The sequence below is a fragment of the Bos indicus x Bos taurus genome, chromosome X (genome assembly GCF_003369695.1).
Source record: "Bos indicus x Bos taurus breed Angus x Brahman F1 hybrid chromosome X, Bos_hybrid_MaternalHap_v2.0, whole genome shotgun sequence".
Lineage (NCBI taxonomy): Eukaryota > Metazoa > Chordata > Mammalia > Artiodactyla > Bovidae > Bos > Bos indicus x Bos taurus.
Genome location: NC_040105.1, coordinates 93,944,439 through 93,967,031, shown reverse-complemented (window position 1 = coordinate 93,967,031; position 22,593 = coordinate 93,944,439). Strand labels below are relative to the sequence as shown.

Below are 22,593 nucleotides of genomic sequence, written 5' to 3'. Positions count from 1 at the left end.
GTAATTATCTTTGGCTACAATTCAAGACATAAAATGATTGGCTCATATGGTTTCCACAATTTTAAAGTTCTCTCTCTCTTTCTCTCTCTCTCTCTCTCTCTCTCTCTCTCTATATATATATATATATATATATATACATGCTGTTCTTGTTGTTCAGTTGCTAAGTTATGTCCCACTCTTTCACGATGCCATGGACTGTAGCCCACCAGGCTCCTTTGTCCATGGAATTTCCCAGGCACAGATACTAGAGTGGGTTGCCATTTCCTTCTCCAAGATATATATATATGGCACAAGAGACACAGATTTAATCCTTGGGTCGTGAAAATCCCCTGGAGTAGGAAATGGCTACCCACGCCAGTATTCTTGCCTGGGAAATCCCATGGACAGAGGAGCCTTGCAGGCTACAGTCCATGGGGTTGCAAAGAGTTGGACATAACTGAGCATGTGCACATGTACACACACAGGCACGCACACACACACACACACATAGAGAAAGAGAGATGGAGAGTAGGAGGGAGACAGACAACCAAACTACTCTCTCTAAAGATTGTACCAATTTGTACGTCTACCACTGGAAATCATAACCTTTAAGATAACCCTACAGCCATCCAGACAAAGATCCTGGAGCATCGTACTGGGCTGCCAGATGGTACTCTCCAAGCACTTCATCTGCTTCTCTCCTGATCACCAACCACAGCATGAAAAAAGAGTTTGGGGCTCAAAACTCACTCCTCACTTTAAATTGTGAGGAAAGGCCTTTATATCTTTTCTACCTTAACTAATCAATGTTCCAGCCTTACCTTCAAAAAGATCATCCTCAGTATATGGGGCTGGGGGATGAAAGTCATCACTTGGACCATAGCGAAGCTCGGGGGTGTTAAAAGCTCCAGCGATGATACGAGTCCCAGCGATGATAAGAGCCCCAGCGGTGATACGAGCCCCAGCAGTGTTACTAGCTCCAGCAGTGTTACCAGCTCCAGCTGTGTTATGAGCTCCACTGGTGTTACGCAGTCCAGCAGTGTTATGAGATCCATTTTCCCCAGAATATTCACCTTCCTCCATGGGTTCATCTAAGGCAAAGGTTACTGATACGTTCTTCTTGGGTCTTATTATTACACCTTCTTTCTGTATATCAGCAAGATGGAGGAGAAAGTCAATTGGTGCCCAAAGAGTTTGGAGATTGGTCCCTGAGGTAATAACATTTAATGAGCCACTTACTAGCAGGATTGACTTCAGAGGCTTAGGTTCCATTGAGTGTTGTCCTACATGCTGTCTGTTTTCTTTGGACATTCCCATCTGGGTAGCAAAGCTGGAGAAGATAGAGAGGATAAAGCCATAGTGAAAACAGATGCGAGCTCCTTAATCAAATTCAACTATCCCCCCATCCCTACCATGTGTCTTCAGACAATTAGAGGAACAACAGAGGAAGAGGACATTTAGTCTTTTTATTCCTCAAAACCTTGATCACCTCCTCTTTTTATTCTTCTTTTCTATATTCCTGTTCTGTCCCACCTTGCTGTATTATTGGAATGATCAGAGAATGGGAAGCAGAGAATGTGGAGCAGCTCCAGGATAGTTATCCATAGAATATTGCCAATAAGCTCCTTAAGGGGCCTGTGTTCCTTTTCTCCTCTGTGTAACAAACCAGAGAATATGGCATTGAAACATGTATAATATCATATAAGAAATGAATCACCAGTCCAGGTTCGATGCAGGATACAGGATGCTTGGTGCTGGTGCACTGGGATGACCCAGAGGGATAGTACGGGGAGGGAGGTGAGAGGAGGGGTTCAGGATTGGGAACACGTGTACACCCGTGGCGGATTCATGTTGATGTATGGCAAAACCAATACAATATTGTAAAGTAATTAGCCTCCAATTAAAATAAATTTAAATTAAAAAAATAAAATATATACAGTTCAAAAAAAAAAAAAAAGAAACCCTGTTTTGAAGAAACTCTACTACTGATGATTTAACTCATCCCACTCAAATTGTGCCTAGGGGAGGATGTACCTAACAGTGTTGGGATGTTTGTGGTCACTGCCTTCACCCCATTTGGGCCAACTGATCTTGAGAGACTTGCTCAGCACCTCACAGAATTCATGCTCCTCCCAGAACTCCCTGCTTATATTGAAGATTAACTCCCGCATCTATTCTTATCAGTACACCTAACAGAGACAGCTCGGTACCTGTCTGCTGGGGATCTTTCCTCAAATCCTCTAGTGCTACTGGAGGCTGCAATGGTTGGTGGCAGTGGCTGTTGGCGAGTACACAGCTCTTCATATTTCTCCCCAATGGCAGATAACAGCCAGTGCAGGCCATCAATTATAGGTTGACGGCGCCTTTGAAGTTCTTTGACAACTGAACAAGGTTCCTGTGACAAAAAGAGAAGACTCCAGCCCAGGAGCTTGGGACCTCTGGGGCCCATAGTCTCAATCACCCTCAGCACACAGGTACACAGAAGCTCTGTTGTACCTAGAGAGGCTCTTAAGACTTCCTAAGAGATACTCAACATTTACTCCTGAGAAGGTAAATGAAAGGTACAAAAGCTAGGTCCTTTAATCAAGTGTCACGTCTTGGATGTATAACCTTGGACAAGGCACACAGGGTCTCTGAGCCTTGGCTTTCTTAACCATAAAATGAGACTACTGAAACTTCCAGCTTTAAAGAGCTGTTTTACAGGCCTAATGAGAAAACAGATGCAAAAGTGCTGTGAGAGGGTGGTACTTATTATCACAGTTGAGTCAGAAATCATTACCATACTTGTGTCAGGGAGAGGCTTTGCCTGAGATCTGGCAAAGGAGACTGATTATGGGCTGTGGAAGGCATCAGCCTTGGTTGAGAGGACAAGGGAAGGGAGGGCAGGACACTTACCACTCGGCACGGAGACTTGTTCTCATTCATTAGTCTCTCCAGCAGCAGATATTCAATGATATCACCAGGTGGCAGGGCATCCATCTTATCCTGCTTGTTGGCCAGGCTAAAACCAGGCATTGGAAGATTTTTAGGGAAGAAGAGAGGATGAGTGAAACTGAGATAGAGACCAAGGGCAAGAAAAAAAAGGAAAGAGGGGGATATCCAATTCTGGTACAGTTGCTCCATATCCAGGGACTAGCTTTTAAGCCATACCCAGTAAGGTGATCCAGACATTTTTCTAGCCAGCTCTCAATGGAGGAAAGAATAGCACAAATAATTTGAATCTGAAATAATCCCCAAGCCTCATTTCTGACTTCTACACTACACCATCAAACTTTAATTAGAATTTCTAACTGGGATAGGAACAAATTTGGAGCTTTTACACCCTTCCCTAAACTCTGTTCATGCTTGAGCTGGGGGTGCTAACAAGGAATAAAAAAGGCTAAAAGGGCATGGGGAGGATTGACAGGCCGCCTGAAATATCACCCTGGAATAAGAGGTAGTGGCATAAGTCTCGGGCACTCTGCCAAGGGAGCAGGCCACTGGCATTGAATATACAACACAGGAGTTTTCTGCCTTCATCTCAGGGTCAGAGACTGAAGCCAGAAAAGAGAAGCAAATGTAGGGAGGCAGTCTTCAGGAAGAGTTGACAAATGAGTGAGGAGGGTGTGTGCATTTCCCTTTGATGACTGCCTTCAAAATTACCTTTGCACAATTAGATAATAGGTTCCCCCATGGCAGTGTCTGGTAGAAAGTGGCTCTTGAAAACAGCCCATAGAGGACTGGTCCACTACCCCTCAGCCAAAGAGGAGAGGCGGTCTAATTGGATGTGATAGAGGGACCACCTAGCCCTTCCTCTGTCTACTTCTCTTCTAAAGGCTCAGAATGGAAGGGGAAATTGGACACAAAGGTAGAGTCTTACAGTAGGATGGGTTTCCCAGCCACTCTTTCATCAGACAGCATGTTGGGTAAGATGACCTTCACTTCCTGCATGCGCTCCAAGTCACTGGAATCGAGGACAAAGACAAGCCCATGTGCCTGAGCATAGTAGTTTGGCCAGATTTTGCGGCCCTGCATGTCTCCTTTTAGGTCATAGATGGAAACTTCATAATTATCCACCAGGAGTGTGGTTGGTTCAGAGCTTGAACAACTGTCCATCCTACTCCTACTAGGGAGTTCTATGCATAGGGGAAGAGAGGATGAAATAATTTGTTAAATGATTATCTGGACCTTGATTACAGCCTGCCCTCAGAAATCCTATGGAGGTGTCCTGGCATCCTGCTCATGCTGATTCATCTTCCTAAACTAGCACTTTGCCCACACTACCCTATCCTGGCTCAGTAACCTTCCTTGAGTGCCTGTTGCTCTGAAGACAGAATACAAACTCTTTTACCTCCTAACCTGCCAGATCCATTTCTTCCCTGACTGGTATCCAGGGTCTCTGGTACCCAGCCTCTTCCTCCCTCTGCTTCTTGACTCGTGTGCCTCCCTGTCCCCCATTCCACATGCATGTCAGGCTCTCCCTTGCCCCGGGCCTTCACAAGATACTAGTCCTACTGGTTAGAACACTTTCCCACTACTCTGCTTGGTTAAAACCTATTTTGTTTTTAAAAGGTCAATTCAGATCTTGTTTCTTCTAGAAAATTTTCTTAACTCACACTACCATCCCCAAGTCCGGATAAGGTGCCTTTCTTCTGGGCTTACCACTACCACAGCACATGTATGCTTAGTCGCTCAGTCATGTCTGACTCTTTGTGACTCCATGGACTGTAGCCTGCTAGGTTCCTCTTTCCATGGGGATTCCCCAGGCAAGAATACTGGTGTGTGTTGCCATGCTGTCCTCCAAGGGATCTTCCCAACTCAGGGACTGAACCCAGGTCTCCTGCATTGCAGGCGGATCTTTTACTGTCTGAGCCACCAGGGAAGCCCATGTTACAGTGTTATAAATTCTGTGATTTATTTATCTGGGTTATAAACTGCAACAGGATAGAAACCCCTTCAGTATTTGCTATTATATATTCACAATGTCAAGCACAGAAACTGGCAGACGGGTGTTCAATAAATATTTGTTGAATGCATCTGATGAAACTCTTCTTTCCCATCCTTTCTTTAAGGCCCAGCTCAAGTACCACTTTCTTTAGGAAGCCTCGCTGACTGGCCCAGCTCTCACTTCGATCTCTAGTTAAGCACATGATGTGTTAAACTGGTCCTTCACCTCATTCTGTGCATATCCTGCCTCCCCAGTGAAAATATAAGCTCTGTGAGGGAGGGGCTCTGCATTCCCTTACACATAGTAGGTGTTCAGTAAATGTTTATGGGGCCTGTTACTGTGGAGGAGAGTATGAAGTCCTCTTCCTCTCATATCTCCTAGAAACCATGCCAAACTCAGACACCTTTGCCCTTTCAAGGCTATGGCCAGACCATACAGTCCCACAGGGCATTCCACCTCTCACTCAGCCCCCAGAGAAATGCAGTTCAGCATTTCTCTAGACACATTCCAGTCTATTAAACCGACAGCCTGGCTTAGCTCTCTGCCCACGTTAGTAGCAAGATGATTTTACAGATTCTCTACACTCATACCTGGGAGTTCTAAGACCAGAATCAGTAGCTTCTTATCTCTAGTTTCAGATTTACATGGGACATTTTCTATAGGATTGCTAGAATAAGCTGCTTAGCTGAGAAGTTAACAGGATGCTTTCAGATCTTTGGAAATGTATGACTATACACACATGTGTGTGTATACATAATATGCCTCTATATGTGTGTATATGTACATATTATTACATTTTACTATCATCTCATAGTGTCCTCTTCTGATTTTATGTTAGTCAATGATTTAATTATAGCTTTCACAGAACATATAATTTTCATTCACAATTTTATGTTATTTGTTATGTCTATATTAGACTACTTAAAAATAATAAGTGAATAGGTTAAAACTCTAAAGGTAATTTTTAAATCATGTTTTCTATATCAAAGCAAACTTTATGTTTTTTCCCTGTTATTTCTTTGTATTTGCAACCTTACCAATTCTCCAATAATTCAATCTATTGTTGGCAAACCCTAAAAACCATCAGAACTTGCTCTCTGACAATGTACATTTCTCTTATTTCCTCTATTAATTTATAAACACTCTGAGGACAGGTACTGAGTCAAATCCATCTCTATATCCCTAGCAGAATGCTACATAAAGCATAGTTTGGGGATCATCTGCTTTAGAGTTACATGGGGGTGATGGTTAAGTCCCCCCCTGTGCCAAATGAATAAGAATCCATACATTTGGGACACAAGCATCTGTATGTTTAGCAAACTCCTATGTTTAACAAAATCCCTAGGTGATTCTTCTCACCTTATATTTTGAGACTCACTGCCTTAAAGAGCAGTAGAATTTATGCCTGTCTCAGACTTACTGGTGCACCTGTTAAGATTTTTGATTCCCTGGGCCTTCTCCAGGCCCAAATCTGAACCTTCAGGTCCCCTGTGAGTTGGTCTGATTCTGATTTTTGGCTCTCAGTACCCACTCTGCACACCAGGATCACCTGTGGAGCTCTTAAAACCTATGACACTAGGCCTCATTCTTTGAGAGAGATCTGGGGTGGGGCTAAGACAGCATTTTCTTTTAAAGTTCGAAATATATATCTAGGTTTGAAACTGCTTTAAACGCCCTCACTTGCCCCATATGACCATGCCGGACAAAACAGTTATAGTGAATGATGTTGTTGATAATAATGGCTTATGTCCCAAAATATTTTATAGCCAGTGTCTTCAAATGTTTACACAAGTTACTGCTTATAGATTGGAACTTCCTCCCTAGGCTATCATCTGTTTTCAGCAATTATAAACATTTGCAGGAGCTTATAGGGGGCAAGCTATTGCATTTTGGGTACAGAGGAGTCTACTAGTCTCTGGAAGTCTTACATGGACAGAGGTAGCCTGAGATAATTCTTCAGAATGTGACATTAGTGGAAATTTGCTTCTTAGCCATAAAAACATCTCTGTGAATGAAGTTTATGAATCAGCCCCAAGTTATTCATCAACCACAAGGCAAGTTAAACAGTAACAAATTAGACTGCAAGCTCTATCTTCTAGGAATTAGAATGGAAAGCACATGCTATTCTCATAGGCAAAATAGCATACGGCTAATTACAGTTGAGTGCTTCCCTAAGATGGCTATTAGAAAGGCCTGGGGTGTTCTTAATATATTCCCAGGCCCCACCCAGACTGGATGGGAATCTAGGGGTGGTGCTGAATTGGGCTTTAAAAATTATTCCCTTTATCAGTAACCTTGTGATTTATCTTGGTTCCTTGATTTTCTTGCTGCTGCTTACCTTTTTTTTTTTTTTTTTAAATTATCATTTCTGCCAATCAGAGATTTGGGAGAGGCAGAATCAAGTTTGCTGCCTGTAAGGTGGAATACCAGGCTGAACCACTGGCTGAAATGTCAAGGTATTAAACTGGAGATTTGGTATTAAACTTGCCTGTCTCTGAACTGACACCATTTCTCAAGCTCCAACCCTCTATATGAACTGTCAAAAAGAGTTTCACGTTATTAAAATTGTTCATCATCCCACACTTGTCTCTCTTATCTAGACCAAATTCCACTTTAATTGAGCTCTGACACTAGACACTGTTTCAAACTTGCTATCCTTCCTTATCAACTACAGTGCTTTGCATAGTCACAGTTCATTCATACTGACACTACGAAAAGACCTTCAATTAGGGTATCTTGTAAAGGGAGCAGGTAACAGACATTACATAAACAGGCTGGTAACACCTGAGGAGAGGAGTATATGGTGTCTCTGTGTGTGTGTGTGTGTGTGTGTGTCTTGTTCGTGTGTGTTGGGAAGTGTTTACCTTCAAATGAGGTAACTTGAGTGCCATGAAGTAAGGGTAGGAAGGAATGATATTTCATTGTTCACTGGGACCCAGGGGAGACCTAAACTAGTATCTAATGCTCTCAGTTCCTTACGTCTCCGGAAGGCCTCCACAAGATCAGTTTTGCCTGAGTTGTGCAGTCCAATGATGATGATGGCTACATGTCTAGAAATGGAAAAGAAAAATGAGTCAAAGCCTTAAAAGTACTGTTAGTTCTCAGTCTAAAGAAAGAATTATATTCTTGGTGTTTGGGGCTCTGCCTGCAGTAGTCCCAATGCAGTCATAAAGGCACAGCCAGGTGGTAGAAGGTGGAGTGGGAACTACTCCCCAAAGCCTCCAAGGACACTTTGCTTCCCTGATTCACTTGACTTGTAGAACTGGCCATCCTCCCCCAACCCTGCCCCTAATCTTGTAGACACTACCTAGTCATGCCCCCTAATAATATATATCATAAGGATTTGTCCTGTGAGGGACTATGGCTAGGTACATTGGAGGAAATGGTGGAACAGGTCTAAGGAAATAATTACAGTATTACCTTTGGGTCTTTTCAGTTGTCTTTAGATGACACCAGCAGGAGGTCAGAAGCCGGAACATGATTCAGCTTAGTTCTTTAATATTAAGGGAAATAAGAAATCATCCCATGGTTAACTCTGAACCTAAATTAGCTTATGAATACACAGAAACTGATAAACAGACTGGGACCGTCAAAAGTCCATTATTTCATTCTGTCCAACCTTGTTTATGTCATGGTGCAGGGGAACCGATTATCAACTCTAGTGGCAAAACAGTGATTTCTTGTTAGGAATGCAACCTACACCAGCATGATGGCATTAGGTGTGGCCTATCCCTTCAGCCATAGTTCATCCCTGTTAGGAATATCTTTATTCAACCTTGGAATTGGGGATAGGGTGGAGAAATGCATTGCCTAAGTAAAAAGGGTACTTTAGACAATTGCTTCACGGTTAATCCATGTTATAGCATGTATTAATATTTCATTCCCTTCTATAGCTAAATAACATTCCATTGTACGGATATACCACATTTTGTTTATCCATTCATCAATTGATAAGATGTTTGGATTGTTTCTACTTTTTGATTCTTATGAATAATCCTGCTATATATATGTGTGTGTGTGTAGGATTGTATAAGTTTTATATGGACATATGGTTTCGGTTCTCTTGAGTATATACCTAGGAGTGTAATTGCTGGGTCATATAACTTTGTGTTTAACATTTTCAGAAAGTGCCAGATTGTTTCTATATTTTACATTCCTACCAGCAGTTCCGGATGGTTCTAATTTCTCCACATCCTCATCAACCGTCATTGTCTTTTTGTTTAATATTAGTGGGTGTGAAGTGTTTGTCTATTGGGCTGGTCAAAAAGTCCATGAGATCTTAAGAAAAACCCAAATAAACCTTTTGGCTAACCTAATGATTGTGGTTTTGATTGACTGTGTGGATCATAATAAACTGTGGAAAATTCTGAAAGAGATGGGAATACCAGACCACCTGACCTGCCTCCTGACAAACCTGTATGCAGATCAGGAAGCAACAGTTAGAACTGGACATGGAACAACAGACTGGTTCCAAATAGGAAAAGGAGTACGTCAAGGCTGTATATTGTCACCCTGCTTATTTAACTTATATGCAGAGTACATCATGAGAAACCCTGGGCTGGATGAAGCACAAGCTGCAATCAGGATTGCTGGGAGAAATATCAATAACCTCAGATATGCAGATGACACCACCCTATGGCAGAAAGTGAAGAGGAACTAAAAAACCTCTTGATGAAAGTGAAAGAGGAGAGTGAAAAAGTTGGCTTAAAGCTCAACATTCAAAAAACAAAGATCATGGCATCTGGTCCCATCACTTCATGGGAAATAGATGGGGAAACAGTGGAAACAGTGTCAGCCTTTATTTTTGGGGGCTCCCAAATCACTTCAGATGGTGATTGCAGCCATGAAATTAAAAGACACTTACTCCTTGGAAGGAAAGTTATGACCAACCTAGATAGCGTATTCAAAAGCATAGACATTACTTTGTCAACAAAGGTCCGTCTAGTCGAGGCTATGGTTTTTCCAGTAGTCATGTATGGATATGAGACTTGGACTGTGAAGAAAGCTGAGCGCCTAAGAATTGATGCTTTTGAACTGTGGTGTTGGAGAAGACTCTTGAGAGTCCCCTGGACTGCAAGGAGATCCAACCAGTCCATTTTAAAGGAGATCAGTCCTGGGTGTTCTTTGGAAGGACTGATGCTAAAGCTGAAACTCCAATACTTTGGCCACCTCATGCGAAGAGCTGACTCATTGGAAAAGACTCTGATCCTGGGAGGGATTGGGGGCAGGAAGAGAAGGGGATGACAGAGGATGAGATGGCTGGGTGGCATCACCGACTCGATGGACTTGAGTTTGAGTGAACTCCAGGAGTTGGTGATGGACAGGGAAGCCTGGCGTGCTGCAATTCACGGGTCACAAAGAGTCAGATACAACTGAGTGACTGAACTGAACTGAATGTCTATGTATGGGGCCCAGAGCTGGGGGAAGCTCTGGTTGGGTTACCAAAGTACTTAGGCTGATACTCAGATGGGCTTTGGTTAGCTCTCTGATGATTATGTGGTGAGTATGTATCTGCTTATCAATGGATAACTTAGCAGGATTCTGCAGAATCACCCACTGTTTTAGAGAACTGCTATCCCCAAATAGAGACTCGCATTTCATAGCATTTCTTATTAGAGCATTGTTCATTCCCTAGGAAATCATTCAGATTCCCATAAGGACCTCCTGGAAAATAGGTCTGGCTTACGCCCTTCCAAAGGAAAACCTGATATGTGGCCTGTGATCAAAACCAGCCTTATTCCAGCTTTGCTCATGATGCTGATAAGACCAGGAGCCTGAAACACCACTGTCTGATTGTCTGGGTTCCATGGTAGCCATCTCCCTTTAAGACAGAAGTAGCAGCTTCATGTCTGTTTCCTGATAATTGCAGAGCTTCCTAGCTTGATCTCAGACAGTCTGTATTTGTTAGTACCACTAAGAGAGGTCCAACTGGCATCACACAAATTCTTCCTTAAGAACATATCTTAAAGAAGGATAAGTAGGATAACCAAGAAGGAAAATAATTGGACTAGGGATTATCAGGTCCTTTCACTTCCAGCACCTCTCCTGGGTACTCTAGGATGAAATCATCTAAATTAAACCTACCATTTTCAGAATTCTTATCTACAGAATGGAGATAATGATATATTTTGCTTACCTTGAGGTGGTTAATTATGTATCTGATTAGAAGTTGGTTCTTTTTGAGAGGACTTAAAATGGATGTGTTGCGCCTTCTAGCTTTCTTGCCAGAGTAACACAGCTCAGTTGCCCCCTTATGCTGGCTGTCAAGGTTCTGACATATCCATGGTAACCACTGCTTGGTTTATAGCAACCAAACTCATATCTCCCTACCTTGTCTGATTATATAGCTAATTACTAAATTACTGAATTTTTAGTCATCACGTTTTTAAGTTTACAAAGTATCTACATAGAACTTACAGTGTGTCAGCACTCATTTAAGCAATCTATACATACTAAACTCATTTAGTCCTAATAACATGGCAAAAAGTAGGGGCCATCATTCACAAAAAGGTTAAGTAATTTGCCCAAATGTACCCATTTAGTAAGTGGTAATGCCCAGAATTCAAAGCCAGGTGGTCTAGTTTCAGAGACTGTGTATTAAGGGTCTCACAGGCTGTGTGAATGAGATTTTCAGGGGCCAGAGAAACTACCGCAGCTCTGGGCCTTTCCATCTTTTCTGGACAAACTGTATTGTACTCCTTTTTAAGTCAACGTTAAAATAAACTTTTATAAGAACAGTTTTAGATATACAGAAAAGTTCAAAGACAGTACAGAGAGTTCACATTATACCCTGCACCTGTTTTCCCCCTTTATTAATAGTATTGATCTAACACATATAGACTACCAGTTATTTTTCCAGCAACAATGGGTTTATTTGGAATCAACAAAGAATTACAATTTGGGGTCTGCCATCATAGCAAGTCACACACAAGTACCCCTCACAGCAAGGAGGGGGAAAGGTAGTTGGTTGGGCTATACTAAACAAAAGAGTCTATTGGGGGAATTTAGAGCTTGAAGTCAGAGAAGGCAATCGCACCCCACTCTAGTACTCTTGCCTGGAAAATCCCATGGACGGAGGAGCCTGGTAGGCTCCAGTCCATGGGGTCGCCAAGAGTCAGGCACGACTGAGCAACTTCACTTTTACTTTTCATTTTCACGCATTGGAGAAGGAAATGGCAACCCACTCCAGTATTCTTGCCTGGAGAATCCCAGGGACAGAGGTGCCTAGTGGGTTGCCGTCTCTGGGGTCGCACAGAGTCAGACACGACTGAAGCAACTTAGCAGCAGCAGCAGCAGAGCTTGAAGTATAGTGGCTTTTCATTGGCTGAGTTGTGGCAATCTCTCATTGGCTGAGCTGTAGCAATCTCTCACTGGCTGAGCTCTGGCCAGGCAAGAAATGGAAGTCTTCCTGTTGGGCTCTGCTGTTGTCATAGGGTGTGAGAGCTCCTCTTTCTGATCTCCTATTCTAATTGTGATTTTTTTATTAATTTTTACATTTCCTCCTTTTGATCTTGATCTTTCTCTGAAAGGGCTTCCCTGATGGCTCAGTGAGTGAGGAATCTGCCTGCAGTGCAGGAGACACAGGAGACGTGGGTTCGATCCCTGGGTAGGGAAGATCCCCTGGAGAAGGAAATTACAGCCCACTCCAATATTCTTGCCTGGGAAATCCAGACAGAATAGCCTGGTGGGCTATAGTCCATGGGGTAGCAGAGTTGGACACAACTGAGCACACTCTCCAGATGATCTTCCTCTGAAAGCAGTGCTGGTTAAGACTTGGGTTTTCTGGTTTCAGTGACTTTTTGTCCCTCAGTGCCAGAAACGACCTTTCCTGGGTGTGGTATTCAATGATGGAGGGAAAGCATACACACTGGAAACCTACTGAGGTCACATTTGAGTAACAAGGAAGGGTAGAAGGGACAACTCTGAGGCCACTTACTCTTGAGAGTCCCTTGGACTGCAAGGAGGTCCAACCAGTCCATCCTAAAGGAGATCAGTCCTGGGTGTTTATAGGAAGGACTGATGCTGAAGCTGAAACTCCAATACTTTGGCCACGTTATGTGAAGAGTTGACTCACTGGAAAAGACCCTGATGCTGGGGGGGATTGGGGGCAGGAGGATAAGGGGACAACAGAGGATGAGATGGCTGGATGGCATCACCAACTTGATGGACATGAGTTTGAGTGAACTCCGGGAGTTGGTGATAGACAGGGAGGCCTGGCGTGCTGCGATTCATGGGGTCGCAAAGAGTCGGACACGACTGAGCAACTGAACTGAACTGAACTTAAAGTCCATATATAGTCAAGATCATAAACATTGGAGATCATATGAAAGATTTTGCAGACAAACTTCTGACAAGCCTGATCTAACTCTCTTGGGAAAGCTGTTCTATCAGATGTTGTGTGCTTCAATTCTGGGAGCTATTTACTGTCAGGTCACCAGATGATGTGCAGGTCCACTCAGGGTGTGGTGCTTTCTCTCCGTGTGTCACATGAATCCAAGAGTCTGTTGCCTGGAGTTTCATGGCACAAGGGTTGGTTAGCAGTACCTGATAGGGGTCTCTCCAGTGAAGTTAAAGAGAATCCTTCTGAAGGTGTCTTTTCCAGTATATGAAATCTCCAGGTTCCAAGGGTGCTTAAGGTCTTCATCTTCGGAGAGTGCACTGTGAAAACACTGCTCTAGCAAAACATGGTTATTTTTAATAGAGGCAATTAGGCCTTTGCAACACTGGAATATTTCTCGTTTCATCAGCTGCAGGTTAAACAGTGCAAGAGCCAAGTGCATTGAGTGTCCTGTGACTATTTCAAAGGGTGAGAGTTTGAATTCCACAAGGGATGGATATAAGATTTAGAAGGATCAGTGGCAGTGCTTTTGGCCAATATATTTGGAGGGCCCATACAAATTTTGCCAATTGAGTTTTAATAATTCCATTAGTGCATTTGACTAAACCAGAGGATTGAGGATGCTAAATGCAGTAAAAGTGTTGTAAAACTGGCCAAACAGCACAGGTATCAAAATATCTGACCAGTAAAATGGGTCCCTTGATCGTTATGAATTGTGGGAGGATTTCCCCAGGTAGGGATAATATTTTCCAGAAAGACCAGCCATAGAAAAAGCAGTAGCCTGTCTGCAAGGGAAGGCTTAAGTCCAGTGTGAAAATATTCACACCATGACCAAAATATATTTATATCCCTGAGATGGGGAAAGTGGTATTAAATCCAATTGCCAGACCTTGCATGGTCCGTTAAGACAGTTTAAAATGTTTGGAAGCAGTAAGAACAGGCTTCCCTGGGTTGTCCTTTGGGTTAGTGGGGCAAGTGAGGTAGGCAATTTTTGCAACTTTGTAAATGTTTCCCCACCAATATTGATTCATGAAAGATGGAATTTTGTCAGTAGACCAATGATCTAATGCATGTACAACGGTTAGGAGTATAAATTTTGCAATCTCTAGTAGGACTGAGTTGTTATTTGATCTGAATCAGAGCTTTCTCTTTTTATCAAACCAAGAGTTGAATTTCCAGTCTTTTTTCTTTTTTGAGACCAATTGTTGGGCTTCTCCAGCCAGTTTTTCTAAGTTATCATTTGGGGAAATACCCCTTTGTATCATGACAGAAGTTTGACTGCTTTTGATTCCTTTAAGTGCAGCGTTCCTTATGGAACTGTCAGCAAGGTAATTTCCTTTAGCTTCCAGGGAGTCAAGATAAAAATGCCCTGGAATTTTAAGCTTAAGTGGCAGGTAAAAGTACTGCATTCACTAATGTTTGAACATAGGAGCCATTTTAAATTTTATCTCTACTGAAAGTTAGGAAGCCATGTTGCTTCCACAACATTCCCAAATCATGAGCTTCTCCGAAACCATATCTACTATCAGTATAAATTCTGGCAGTTTTGTACTTGGGTAAAGTATGAGCTTGTGTAAGATCACATAATTCAGACTTTGGGGCTGAAGTAGCCATTGGTAAAGATGCTGCCTCAAAAACAATGAAAGGAGTTGCTATAGCATACCCAGCACAGTATTTACCATGATCACCTTTTAGATAAGAACTATCAGTGAACTTTGAGAAGTCAGCATTACCCAAATTATTTTCTTGCAGGTCATCACAAGGCATCAGGATATGATCCATCAGCATTAAGTAGTGGTGAGAGACGTCACTGGTGATGGAGGGCAGAAGAGCAGCAGGATTAAGGTTATTACAACCTAAAAGAGTTACGTGAGGAACTTAACAAAAGGACTTCTTAGGAGGTGAGGTGGCTGACTGAGAAATATTGAGTGTGGTGAGAATTCAGAAGGGCTTCTACTGCATGAGGTACAAAAATGGTTGAAAGGAATCCCACCTCAATCTTTTTGATGACCTTAACCAAAAAGGCAGTGGCAGTAATGGCTCTAAGGCAAGTTAGAAAGACAACTTAGAAGGCTGCAGGCACCCAAGGTGCTTAATTGGTAACAATCTTTTTTCTAATATCCTGGCTCTTTGCAATAATAGCAGGGTAGACCTGTGCCACAGTGTACAGTTGCTGGCTTTGATACTCTGTGGATAGATGGTGGTTCTCATGTTTTTGGGTGAGTATCCCAAACGCATTATATTCCTTTTCATATATAAAACCGGAAAAGAGAACCTGATCATTGGATGCCCAAGAGTGTGTAGGTGCATCAAACTCTCCTTTAAGGCCTTAAAGACTATTTTGTCTGGTTCTTCCCATAAAATTGGGTTGAGGTTGCTCTTTAGTAAAATATACAGAGATTTGGCCATAAGAGAGAAATTTGGAATCCAGTTTGAGTAATATCCAACTAGCCCGAGAGAACCTCACATTTGGCACTTCATTTTGGATTTTTGGAAGCTTAGGACATTATGAAGCCTTCTGGATTCAGGTATAGCCCTTTTTCTGGTATCAGGTGTCCTAAATATTGAAGTGGTTTGGGAAAACTGCAATCTTCCCTTGGCAACCGTATGTCCCTCTAAGGCTAATAACTTTAGCAAGTGGATGCTGCTTTCCTGTGAGAAGGCTTGAGAAGGAGAACAAAGAAGCAAATCATCCACAAAATGCACCAAAGCAGAACCCCTAAGGAACTTTGTATCATCCAGATCAGCCTTCAGGATTTCTGAGAAATAAAGGCTCTCAGTAAAACCCCAAGGCATTACTGTACGGATGCATTGTTTTGTTTTCCAAATGAGGCCAAAAAGGTATTGGTTAGAATGCACCACATACATCAATTATAGTAAAGAATTTGCTTCTGTTGGAAATGGATGTTAGTAGTGTGTGAGTTAGGAATAAAGGGTGTTGAGGGATAAGAGTCTTGTTTATTGCTCAGAAATCCTGGACAAACTTCCACCCTCAGCCCTTAGGTTTCTCGATGGTAAAATCAGGGGATTATAGGGATTAGTATAGGGATAATGATGACTTGTTATCTTCTATTATAGGCTTTTTATCTCGAAGGCCTTCTTTCCTTACAGGGTGTTGATTCATTCTGGAGAGAAATTTGGGGGTATTTATTTGGATCTTGATGGGATGTGCACTGTGAATTTTACCAATATCAGTTGGAGATTTTGCCCATAAGGAGGGTGGTATCTGACCCAGTAGGAACAAATGATCAGTGTGTCCAGAATCAGCTGTAGTACCATCAAAGACAGAAGAAATAAAATATGTCAAAGGGTCATTTAATTTACCTGATTGACTGCTTTGATGACTACTGTCAAGTTGTAGAATTATTTCCTCCTCATGGGAGAGAAAAATTCTGGCATGATACTTCCCTAAGAAGTCTTGGTCAAATAAATAGGTAGGGGTGGAGGAACTGAGGAGAAAATGTTGTGTGTTTCTCAAAGGGCCTAGAGAAAAGAATGGCTTCAGAGATAGGAACCTTTGGAAGTTCATTAGAGAACCCTAGTATTTGAACTATCTTAGTACTCCAAGGCAGAGACTGTTTATTGTAGTGGAATTGAACACCAAAGAATGTGGCTCTGGTGTCACTTAGGACTGGAAAAAATTTACCCTTAATATGGAGAAATGTTATTCAAGATAATCAAAAGGGAGGGATTGGGAATAGCTCTTATAGTTCCTTTGACTCTTGTTATTGAGAATTAGGGGGATGTTGGAAAGACAACTTAGAAGGCTGCAGGCACCCAAAGTGTGAAAATTGGTAACAATCTCTTTTCTAATATCCTGGCTCTTTGCAATAATAGCAGAAACTAGGAGGGTTTTGTTTTTGTTTAGGGACCTCCATTTGCTTGAATTGAACATTAAGAATTTTAGCAGTTTTCCTTTTACATGACTAAGCTAGAGTGTGAGAGACCTGGGTTGCCAGATTAACTAAATCTGGAGTGGACAAAGTTTCCCATTCAATCTTGTTCCTTTTTACTAGAAGAGAAAGATCCTGTTTTAGCCCACTAATAAAAATACAGTTGCAAGCTACCCAAGTGGAATCAACATCTGAAGGAAGGTAAGAATTTTCTTTAAATACATTCTGAAGTTGATCATAATACTCATGAATAGGTTCATCAGATTTTTGTGTGCAAGTCTGAATTTTGTTCTAGTTAACAGGCTTTCAGAAAGCCTTATGAATTGCTCTTGGAAATCACTTAGTGATCGCCTAATCTCCCAGTTATAATTCTAGAGAGCTCTCAGGATTTCCCCAGTTGTGAATTTTCATCCAAATTTAGGCCTGGTCTTCACTGACAGGCATATGAACTAACTAATCTAAGTCAGAGTCGATAAGTTTGAATAACTATATTATATTCCTCACCAAATCTGTAAGGATTTCAGTTACTTTGGGAAAATCTTTGACTATGGCTTTGCAGTTCCACTTTAGTCCAGGAGATGTAAAATAATTAAGAGTATAGCCTCTGGATCCTCTGAAGGCTTAATTTTAAAGAGACGGGTTCTGATAAGTTCAGAGGAAATGGCACAGGGGAGTTTCAGAGAAAAGGGAAAGTTTGGCAAGAGAATTAGTATGGGGGAACTGAGAGTTATAGATGAGGTATCAGATCAGATCAGATCAGATCAGTCGCTCAGTTGTGTCCGACTCTTTGTGACCCCATGAATCTCAGCACGCCAGGCCTCCCTGTCCATCACCAACTCCTGGAGTTCACTCAGACTCACGTCCATCAAGTCAGTGATGCCATTCAGCCATCTCATCCTCTGTCGTCCCCTTCTCCTCCTGCCCCCAGTCCCTCCCAGCATCAGAGTCTTTTCCAATGAGTCAACTCTCCGCATGAGGTGGCCAAAGTACTGGAGTTTCAGCTTTAGCATCATTCCTTCCAAAGAAATCCCAGGGCTGATCTCCTTCGAATGGACTGGTTGGATCTCCTTGCAGTCCAAGAGACTCTCAAGGGAAGAAGGAGGATGATGCCAGAGGCAGAGTCAGAGGAAAGGAACAAGATGACACTGGAGACAGTATCCGAGATACAGAAGCCAGGGACAAGGAACATGAGGCTTTGGCAGCCATTTTGTCTTTGCTTGCTTCAGTTGATCTTAAAATCTTACATTGCAGAGATGAAATTTTAGGCTCCTGATAATGCATTATCAGGAAATAATGAAATATAGAAATAGGCATTCCATTCAGTTTTGGAAATTTTACAGATATGGCTGTCCAATTTTGTTTTAAGAAAAGTAAGTTTGGGATTTCAGTATTTCTCCATAATCCCCATTCATGTTCTCAATTGCCTTTGGTTAGGTTGGTCCATTTACTTAGAAATGTGAATGAGGAAGGACTACAGATTTTTAAACATAAAATCAGTCAGAATTCTTGTAAGGGCACCCTCAAAGTATTTAGCTAATTGGAATCACATTTCTCAGAGGTTTTTCTTTAGAGTAAAACAGTAATTTTCAAACAGCCTAAACAGCTTAAATGGACTCAAACACCCTGCAGGCCTGTATCAGCAAGTTCTAAGGGAACAGTTTAGTTTTAAAGGAGCCAGGACAAAGGCTGCTCAGCACAGCCTAATCCTGAACGAGGCAGGCTGAAGACTGAACAGCACAGTTTCAATGAAACAGCTCCTGTTCCAAAAGAAATTCAGCTAAAGGCTAGCATAGTTTCATTTGGAATAGCAGGCCAAAGTGCTTAACTCACAGACAGAATAAGGCTTTAATCCGAATAAACCTCCAGGAGAAAAATTTACCCTCAAGCCTCAGAGCTGGTGATTGAAAAAAAAAAATTTCAGTGGACTTTTTAGGTAACTTACCTATCTGCTTACTGGCCTCAGAGTCGTTGTGGGGTCTTCTCTGAATCCCTGCACTGGACACCAAAATGTTCACCTTAAACAGTTTGCCAGTTACTTCTCCAGTAAAAACCGATTTACTCAGAATCAGCAAACAATTATACCCTAGGGTCTCCAACTATGGCTGCCACAAACAAAGCCCTCCGCCTCAGCCGAAAAAGACTGTTACGGAAAGGAAGTTGCAAAGTCTAATAAGCAGACAGATCATTGGATGAATTGAGAGTTCCAAGTATAGTGGCTTTTTATTGGCTGAGTTGTGGCAATCTCTCATTGGCTAAACTCTTGCCAGGCGAAACAATGAAGTTTTTCTTTCTTCTTCCTGTTCCGGGCTGCTATTGTCCTAAGATGTGAGAGCTCCTCCTCTGACTTGTTGACTTTTTTATTTGAGGTTTCTGTTATTCATTTCTGTAACATCTCACACTAGTATGGTACATTTGTTAAAATTAAAGAACCAGAATCGATGCATTGTTGTTGCTGTTGTTGTGCAGCTGCTAAGTCGTGTCTGACTCTTTGTGACCCCATGGAGTGCAGCACGCCAAGCTTCCCTGTGCTATAGTATCTTCAGCTGCTGCTGCTGCTGCTAAGTTGCTTCAGTCGTGTCCGACTCTGTGCTACCCCACAGACGGCAGCCCACTAGGCTCCTCTGTCCCTGGGATTCTCCAGGCAAGAACACTGGAGTGTGTTGCCATTTCCTTCTCCAGTGCATGAAAGTGAAAAGTGAAAGTGAAGTTGCTCAGTCGTGTCCGACTCTTAGCAACCCCATGGACTGGAGCCTACCAGGCTCCTCCGTCCATGGGATTTTCCAGGCAAGAGTACTGGAGTGGGGTGCCATTGCCTTCTCCGTCAGTTTGCTCAAATTGATGTGTCGGTTGAGTCAGTGATACTATCTAACCATCTCATCCTCTGCTGCCCCATCTCCTTTTGCCTTCTATCTTTTGCAGCATCAGTCTTTTCTAATGAATTGATACATTATTACTAACTAAAGAACATACCTCAGTCACATTTCCTTAGTGAAGTTGCTTTTGCCATTAGTGTCCCAGACTCCACTTACTTCCAAAGTTAGTTGGGTCAACACTCTTAACCCTGCCTCCTTCAATGAAGTTGTTTTGTACATTCATAATACACATTCTGTAATAAGTTAATTTTGTGTGTCAACTTGACAGGGCTGCGGTGTGCCCAGATATTTGGCCAAACATAATTTTGGGTGTTTCTGTGAGTGTTTTTAGGTGAGATTAACTTTTAAATAGCAGAGAAGGCAATGGCACCCCACTCCAATACTCTTGCCTGGAAAATCCCATGGACGGAGGAGCCTGGTGGGCTGCCGTCCATGGGGTTGCACAGAGTCGGACACGACTAAAGCAACTTAGCAGCAGCAGCAGTAGCAACTTTTATTTATTTATTTATTTATTTTTGGGACTCAGGAAAGCAAATTGCCCTCCCTAATTTGACCTCATCCTCAGTGGCTCATATGATAAAGATTCTGTTTGCAATGAAGGAGACCTGGGTTTGATCCCTGGGTAGGGGAGAGCTCCTGGAGAAGGGATTGGCTACACACTCCAGTATTCTTGCCTGGAGAATTCCACAGACACAGGAGCCTGGTGGGCTATAGTCCACTGGGTTGCAAAGAGTTGGACATGATTGAGCTACTAAAAATCAGTTGGAGGCATGACTAAAATCAAAAAAGCTGACCCTTCACCAAGTAAGAGAGGAAAATGTCAGGCAGAAGTCTGACTGCTTTTGAACTGGATCATTGACTTCTTTCCTGCCTACAGACTCAAAGTGAAACAATGGATCTTCCTGGATTGTGAGCCTGCTGGTCTTTGGACTGGAACTACACCATCTGCTGTTCTGGTTCTCAGGCCTTAGGACTCCTCCTGGAACTAAACAATTGACTCTTCTGGATCTCTAGCCTGCCAATTCATCCTGCTGATCTTGGGGCTTGCCAGACTGTATAAATGTATAAACCAATACCTTGTAATAAATCTAAACACACACACACACACACACAGATATCCTATTGCTGGGATAGAACAGCTATCTGTTCTTGCAGCAGGACCTCCTTCTATATTATCTCTTATCTCTTGCCTCCGTTCTCTGCCTCAAATACTCTCCTCCCATTGTTCACTTTCATGCTTTATTGTCATCTCTCAATTCTCTCGTCTTCTTGTCACCTCCTCAAAAGAAGCCTTCCCTAACTCAGGCTGTTCTCCTTTCCCCTTTCATCCCTTTTATTTTTATTTTAAACATTTAATTAAAGTAAAGATACAGAAAACTACACAAAACTTAGCTTAAAGCGTTACTATAAAGTGAACACCCTAGTAACCATTATCTTATTTAATCTACATGTTTATGTTCTATTCCTTTCTTTTTTCTTCTCTTTTTAAAGTTCATCATACATTAACATAAACTTTAAAAACCTGCATCTATACAGTTTTAAGACACATAGATTGATGTATCCACCACCACCATCTATATACAGAATAGTTCTGTCACCCCAAAAAACTCTCTGTTGTTATCCCTTTATAGTTTCACCTCTACCTCAACCTCCCCCCTACCACTAACCTCTGGCAACTAATAATCTGTTCTCTGTCATTATAGTTTTGTCATTTGGAGAATGTTATATATATGGAATCATACATTTGTGATTAAAACTGGCTTTTTTAGTATCAGCCTAATGCCATCGAAATGCATCCAAGTACTTGTGTTTATTAAATACTTGGTTTCTCTTTATTGCTAAATAGTATTCCATTGTGTGGATGTACCACAGTATATTTATTCTATCTTTTGAGTAGCATTTGGATTACTCAAATAGAGCTAGAATAAACATTTATATTCAGGATTTTGTTTAATAGTTTGGATGTTTATTTAATTATATTTTAAAATTGAGGTGTAGTTGATGTATAATGTGGTTCCCTGGTGGTTCAGATGGTAATGACTCTGGCTGCAATGCAGGAGACCCAGGTTTGATCCTTGGGTCAGGAAGATCCCCTGGAGAAGGAAATGGCAACCCACTCCAGTATTCTTGCCTGGAAAATCCCATGGACAGAGGAGCCTGACAGGCTACAGTCCATGAGGTCACAAAGAATCGGACATGATGTATAATATTATATTAATTCCAGTTGTACAACATGGTGATTCAAAATTTTTCTAGATTATATTCCATTTATAGTTGTTATAAAATATTGACTATTTTCCCTGTGCTGTACAATATATTGTTGTACCTTATTTTATGCATAGTAGTTTGTACTTCTTAATTCCCTACCCATCTCTTGCTCATCCCCCCTTCCCTCTCCTCACTGGGAACACTAGTTTGTTCTCTATATCTGTGAGTCTATTTCTTTTTTGTTATATTCACTATTTTTTTTTTTTTAGATTCTACATGTAACTGATGCAATACAGTATTTGTCTTTCTCTGTCTGACTTATTTCACTAAGCATAATACTCTCCAGGTCCATCTGCGTATGCATGCTCAGCTTCT

General features: G+C 41.9%; 1 protein-coding gene and 1 long non-coding RNA gene across 2 annotated transcripts in view; one reads left to right on the top strand and one right to left on the bottom strand.

Moving 5' to 3' along the window:
* The window catches only part of LOC113887022, a 31,527-nt gene extending 9,573 nt beyond the window's left edge, over nucleotides 1-21,954 (top strand). The window contains exons 2-4 of the long non-coding RNA XR_003509633.1: nucleotides 14,997-15,145; nucleotides 17,261-17,338; nucleotides 20,888-21,954. This is a non-coding gene — a long non-coding RNA (uncharacterized LOC113887022). The remainder of the gene's footprint in view (nucleotides 1-14,996; nucleotides 15,146-17,260; nucleotides 17,339-20,887) is intronic.
* On the bottom strand, nucleotides 755-8,470 carry ARL13A (ADP ribosylation factor like GTPase 13A). Its single transcript, XM_027533808.1, has 6 exons — nucleotides 8,327-8,470; nucleotides 7,886-7,956; nucleotides 3,839-4,094; nucleotides 2,875-2,980; nucleotides 2,190-2,374; nucleotides 755-1,309 (listed from the first exon to the last, which is right to left on the bottom strand). The coding sequence occupies exons 1-6, from the start codon at nucleotides 8,383-8,385 to the stop codon at nucleotides 775-777; spliced, it is 1,212 nt and encodes a 403-aa protein (XP_027389609.1). The 5' UTR covers nucleotides 8,386-8,470; the 3' UTR covers nucleotides 755-774.
* Nucleotides 21,955-22,593: the final 639 nt, after the last annotated feature.

What these genes read in the sequence shown, in the direction of transcription:
- ARL13A (XM_027533808.1), bottom strand. Translation starts at nt 8,385, where the DNA reads ATGTTCCGGCTTCTGACCTCCTGCTGGTGTCATCTAAAGACAACTGAA. An exon ending in ACAACTGAAAAGACCCAAAG is followed by an intron (nt 7,957 to 8,326) that starts GTAATACTGTAA and finishes TTCCATTTCTAG; the next exon opens with ACATGTAGCCATCATCATCA. An exon ending in GCTGGGAAACCCATCCTACT is followed by an intron (nt 2,981 to 3,838) that starts GTAAGACTCTAC and finishes GCCTGGTTTTAG; the next exon opens with CCTGGCCAACAAGCAGGATA.